Source organism: Nuphar pumila, chromosome 2 (genome assembly GCF_984573655.1).
Source record: "Nuphar pumila chromosome 2, dmNupPumi1.hap1.1, whole genome shotgun sequence".
NCBI lineage: Eukaryota > Viridiplantae > Streptophyta > Magnoliopsida > Nymphaeales > Nymphaeaceae > Nuphar > Nuphar pumila.
Window position 1 is genome coordinate 115,517,592 of NC_143250.1, and position 6,521 is coordinate 115,524,112.

Below are 6,521 nucleotides of genomic sequence, written 5' to 3' on the forward strand. Positions count from 1 at the left end.
AGGTCTAGTTCTCTAAACCCATCATTGAATTATACTATCCCTAATTTTGACACAAGTTTAAATTCTAAAAGATTTTAATTTATCTACCTTTATATATATATATATATATATATATATATATATATATATATATATATAGAGAGAGAGAGAGAGAGAGAGAGAGAGAGAGAGAGAGAGAGAGAGAGTATGTGTGTTTTCTAACCCCCTAGTGAAAAATTATAAAAAATTTAATTTCTTTTGCACATCTGACCCGAGCCTGTATGCAAGATTTGCACTTTGCAGGGGTTAAAAGATCAATGGGCTATAATATAACAAATTTTCAAAAAAAATAAAATAATTCTTTTATATTGAAAAAATATGATGAAGAGTCTATTCTTATTATTTTGATCATGATAAATACATTTATGGGATCAAATTTGGTCCAAACAACCTCCCATTATGGGATCACATCTATAAAGTTTAATTTGAAAAAGAATCCTAAAAGAACAGTTGAAGAATGGTATTCAGTTTTTCATGAATTTTTTTGTTCTTTTCTCTTTAATCTAAAGGTACTGATGTCATCTTCATGCTTGATTTTATTAGAACCCGCTCTTGATGAATAAATGAGTTTCTGTTAAAGCTTTAAAATCAATAACTCATAATCTTCATAAATATTCAAGCATTAAAAAATCTTATGTTTTCATCAAAAATACAAAAAATGGTTAAATGCCCATATTTTTACTTCCCATAATTATACTAACTATATATATATATATATATATTGAGAGAGAGAGAGAGGATAGAAGAAAGTTTTTTTGCCATAACAGCGAAGCCAAAATTATATTATATATAATATGAGACTTATACCCCCATATGAACCAAAACCAATAGTTGGTCTGCATTCAGAATGGCCAAAGCACACAAATACCAATCAACACACACAGACACTCTCTCTCTCTCACCCCAACAGCGATCGGCCCATCCGGCCACTTTCCCTCAAGTAGTGGCGACGCAATAACGCTCCAAAATCCAGAGGTGGTGGGTCGGGCGCGGCTCGTTGCACCTCCTGGACCCGAGCCCAGCTGCCTCCCTGACCCACTCATGGTTTGTCAGCTCTTTCCCCTCACCTAGCCCACCACCCTTCCAGCGGCACTCGTACACGTTGAACCGTTGCACCACGGCCCGCTCCTTCTCCGGCCGCACGGGCTCCACCACCACCTTCTTCTGCGTCCATGGATTCATGTTCACTAATGGCTGAGATATGAGCTTGCCGATTGACCGGTGCAGCTCCATCACCGCTGATTCCTTACTCCTCCACCTCTCAAAGCTCACCACCTCCAAACTCTTCTCATCTTTCTCTTCCTCCTCCTCTTCCTCTTCTTCTTGACACTCTTCCATTTCTTTATCATTAACAATCTCTTCTTCTTCATCTTCTTCTTTTTCTTCTTCTTCGGCACCGACATCATCATATTCTACTTGTTGTCCTTCTTCCGATGATTGAGGGAAGGGACAACGGCCTTGCTTCTCCTGGGGGGTGGAGATGAAGGAGAGGAGGAGGCGACCACCTTCGCGTTGCGCGTGGAGGTAGTTGTGGGAGGGGACGGAGACGGCCTGCAAGACTAGGCGCCCGTCTTGGCGATGGGGCTTCATGTGGAGGCAGGGGCCGTCGCGGCGGGAGATGGAAGGCAGGGGAGGAGGGAAGGATCGCGAGGGAGACCTGCGGCTGATGCTGCAGTTGTAGTTCACCGACTTATCATCGTGAAACTCTCGCTTCATCTCCTTGAAGCCCCGCGCTTCTTCTTTTTCTTCTGAAGAAGGGGAAGGAGGGAAGAACGGAGGAGGAGGAGGAGAAGAGGGAGGAGAGACGAAGAACCAGGGAGGGGAGTTCTCGGTGGAACAATCCGAACCCGTCTCCGATCCCAGGCTCTCGGTGCAGAGCTCGAGGCTCTTGGTGCTAAGCGAGCTCGATGATCGCCTCACCAAGGGGTGGACGTAAGGTTGGGTGGGGGAGAGGTGGCTCGGCTTCTGCCCTTGGATCAAGCTCCATACGTCGGATTGGCTCGCTCTGCTGTCGTCGTCATCTTCGTCGGACTCCAGAGTGGAGGAGATGATGGAGATCTCTTCCGAGGAGGCGATCTTCTTCATGGAACTGGAGAGAGCGAGGAATTTCTTGGAGGACATGTCGGCAGAGAGGGTCCTCCTGAGAGGGCACTCGGTTTTGAGCCTCTTCTCGGAGTACCCATCCCTCCAGAGCCCCAAGATGGAGATGATCCCCTGCTTGTTCTCCTCCTTCAGTTGGGGGTGAAAGGTTCTGCAGGCAGTCGACATTTTGAGGGAGGGTTGTTTCTCTCTGTGTTTGTGTAAGGTACTGTGGCCGACGATGGTCTCTCTCTCTGCAGAGAAAAACAGAGAGCTAAACCAACTACAGAGAGAGAGAGAGAGAGAGGAAAAAAGGAAAGTTGCAAGAAATAGAGCAGTCCAATCAGGATTTGGGTCAGAGAGAACGGATGTTGATAGAAGTGAAGACAGATAGAAGAACATACACATATCTCTACTCAGATGCAGAGGAGATCTACAAGAGGGAGCAGGAACTCAGAGTCTTTACCTCAGACCCAACACACAAACTATGAATATGTGAATGGAAAGAAAAGGGAATTGCCTCTGTGAGTCTGCTGTCTCCCTGTGGTCTCTGTGTTGAGGATGGCTTAGGAGGCCGTGATGGATAAGAGGAGCAGAGGGGTGAACTTATAGGCGCCAAAAGCCACACAACAAACTGTTGAACACGGGCCCATCGATGCTGAGAAAGTTAAAAGAAAGAGGCAATTTTATTTTAATGTACATTTTTTTTTAAATAAAGTAGTGACTGTGTAAACGAGGGAAAAAAACTGACACCAATGAAATTAGGGAACAATTCTTCAATACTGTCAGCAGCAGAAAAATGTAGGGGTTCTATTAACAGTAACAGTAACCAGTTGCTTAACCTATAAGCTATTTTGGGGACACAGCAGAATGGCTGGATGAGGATTGTGTGCATGCAGATTGTGTGCACCTATTTCTCAGCCATCCATCTGTTTTGGAAACTGACAATCTTGGAAGGTAGAAAAGTAAGACGGTTCTTTTTCTTTCCATAAATGGGGATGGTCCATTGTTCAAACCACACGCCACAAGATGCATGAAAGCCATGCACCATACAACCAAACTCAAGGTTATATAGAGAGAGAGAGCGCTCGTCCACAAGTGTGTGCGTGCTTGACATGGATTCCATTGGAATGTGTGATTTTAAAGATGGTTGCAACAAAAGTATATATATGCCCTTCATTAATCCCTATTATTTTCAATTGTTGGTTAATTCCGGTTGGCAATCGACTTTAGGTTTTCCGACTCTGTACTTTCATTTCATTTCCTCTTCATTTATTTACTATTTAAGAGCGTTACAGGGCGCATCACCAAACATAATAAGATTTTTAATATTACCACTTTCATGTCATATATATATATATAGAGAGAGAGAACATTCACCATTCAACATTACCAAAATACATCCAATAGAATATTGGATGGGAGAGACAAAAGAGAAACATAAGAGCAAAACAACCACAATCTAGATGGTGATTGTGCATAGATCAGAGTGCAAGCCGATCAGCCCCTCCCCCCTACTATGTAACTTAAGAGCCAGATACACATCAGACATGACCCGTTGCCGAAGCCTTCCGAAATCGAATTTGATGCTCCTGAAAAAGATGTTTCTTTCGGTCTATATGACCCACCATGCTGAAAGCAACCAAACCCGCCACAATAATCTCTATTTTCTTTTGTGTCGTACAATCCTGGGACCAAGCAAGAGGTCTCGAATAACGGAGCACGGACGAGTTTGAACAGGTGGCGCACCCCAAGTTTGAAAAAATAAGTCTAGAACGACCGGGCAGAGCCAAAATAGGTGAGTCGTGTCCTCTACAGCCTTCTCGCAAAGAACGCACATGCTTGGAAATTGAATCCCCCGTTTTTTGACATTAATTTGGGTTTGAACACGATCCAGAGCCACAAGCCACGCCAAAGCTTTTGCCCTTGGAGCTGGCCCCTTACCACACATACAATCACTGGGAAACCAGTCCATCCCGGACGGCAACAAGGAATGGTAAACTTGCTTAATGGAGAACCTATCTCCGCTCGCCATGGCCCAGTGAAGCCACGACAGGCCATGGACCGGCCTAAGATCTCTGCCAGTGAAGGATCGAAGTGTCTTCCGCCACTCCAGCCAGATGGACGAGTGACACACTGAACTGGGTGTGGAAAGAAGGGATTCATGTAGACTACCATATTTTTGCCTAACAAACGTAGCCCAAGAAGATTGAGATGTGGAAGCTTCCCAAGCCCACTTCAAGACTAAAACAATGCTCCTCTTTCTCAGAGCTGGAATCTCCAAGCCGCTTCGCTGCCTCGGGAGAACGATCTGATGCCAAGAAACAAGCAGGTACTTTTTGTGCGACACAATCCCAGACCAAAGGAAGTGCGAAAGAAAACAGTTAATCGTCTGCTCTACTATCGTCGGTATAATAGACATGCTCATTCGAAACTCTGGTAATCTGGCTAAAACATGGCGAATGAGCGTCACTCGTCCCGCAAAAGATAAATATCAAGTCTTCCAAGCCTGCAATCTCCCTTGCACCCGCTCTATGGTAGACATCCAAGTAGAAGTTCCTGCTGGCTGCCGAGAGTGCAACAATAGACCCAAGAAATTGACAGGAAGGTCGGATATTGGGCAGTTGAAGATCCTTGCAGCAACCGATTGGAGAAGAGGGTCAGCATTGAGTAAGACCAGAGCGCACTTACTCTCGTTCAGGCGAAGGCCTGGAATTGCAGCGAAGACTTTAATAATGAAGCACAACCTGGACATTTGATTAGCATTCTCATGTCCAAATATTAAAGTATCGTCTGCATATTGAATTGTGTGACCAACAAAACCAGGAATGCCCAAGGATTCCAAGAAGCCTGTTTCTTCTGCCCTTTTCATAAGAATAGGTAAACTATCTACCGCGATATTAAAAAGGATAGGTGCTAGAGGACAACCCTGTTGTACACCTCTAGCCAACTTGAATTCTTCCCCTCTCATTCCATTGATGCAAACTGATGATACGGATTTTGTGACCAACTCCTTAACCCATGCTATAAACCAGCTGCCAAACCCCATATTTGTTAGAGATTCAATTAGAAAATCCCATGCCAGACTGTCATAAGCCTTGTGAAAATCCAATTTTAGCATGAAGTGCGGTGATCCAGTCGACTGTAAAGAGTGAAGAAGCTCAGTTGCACAAATAAAGGATCCTTGCAAACTTCGACCTGGAATAAAAGCACCCTAGTTCGGAGAAACAAGTTGATCAATGACAGCGCGCAATCGATTAGCCAACACCTTAGATATAATGCGATACAGAGCACCCATCACCGAAATCGGCCTGAAGTTGGATATGTCTGACACCCCTTGCCTCTTAGGAATCAAAGAGATGACTGCCACATGATATGGTTTAGGCAACCTTGCATTACGATAGAATTCATCGAACAAGTGGAGCAGGTCAGTTTTAACACTTGACCAAAATGCTTTAAAGAAGTCGATGTGAAAACCATCAAGGCCTGGTGCCTTCCATCCCGATAGTTTGTTAATAGCATTCGAAATCTCCACTTCAGTGAATCTAACCTGCAAAGAAACAGATTGGTTTGCCGCCAACCTCTTATAGCCCATATCGCCGATGACACCCCCGACACCTAAGTTGGCCGAATACAACCTGGAGAAATAAGAAGTAATAGCTGGCAGGCAATTGTGCGGACCAAACTGACATCCATCGATCTCGATCGAGAGTATCCGGTTCTTACTGTATTTATTTGATGCGTTCATATGAAAAAATCGTGTATTATCATCGCCATTAGCCAACCATGCAACTCTAGCCCTCAACTTCTATCTAAGCTCATCTCGTGCTCTTCATTCTGCAACGAGAGCAGAGAGTACGATGATACGCTCCTGCAACTGAAGCACTTGGCCCTCCGGTACACCAACAAGATCGACCTGACGTTGAGCCAAATCGGAGAGCTCGGCTTCCCACTGGCCGATGAACCTAAACTTGTTCAGGTTATTAAAACTTAGTCATTCCTTAATACGTTTTCGAAGACGAAGAAGCTTAGCATGGATGCGGATGGTCACCCAAGATCCCGTAGCAGGTTGAGTCCACGATTGACCTACCAACTGCTGAAAGTCTGGCACCCGAAGCCACCATTCCTCAAAGAAGAACCTACGACACGCCTTGAAGCCTGCGCCCCACGAAACAGTCATTTGTCCATGATCGGACATGGTCCATGGCAGCAGACAAGCAGTGACATCCGGAACTGCGTGAAATAGTTCTGGAAAGAGAAAAACACGATCAAGTATCCGCAAGCAAGGGCGAGACCTCATATTTGACCACGAGAATTGCTCCCCCACATGAGGTACTGAGTAAAGTTGGTTTCGCTGAACAAACTCCTGAAACCCCCTAATGGAGGGGTTGAGAAGAACCGGT

The 6,521-nt window shown here is 44.8% G+C and overlaps 1 protein-coding gene across 1 annotated transcript; it reads right to left on the minus strand.

Annotated features, from left to right (window-relative positions):
• Nucleotides 1-620: 620 nt before the first annotated feature.
• Nucleotides 621-2,677, minus strand: LOC149846844 (protein FAF-like, chloroplastic). Its single transcript, XM_089998174.1, has 2 exons — nucleotides 2,585-2,677; nucleotides 621-2,372 (listed from the first exon to the last, which is right to left on the minus strand). The coding sequence occupies exon 2, from the start codon at nucleotides 2,305-2,307 to the stop codon at nucleotides 976-978; it is 1,332 nt and encodes a 443-aa protein (XP_089854300.1). The 5' UTR covers nucleotides 2,308-2,372; nucleotides 2,585-2,677; the 3' UTR covers nucleotides 621-975.
• Nucleotides 2,678-6,521: the final 3,844 nt, after the last annotated feature.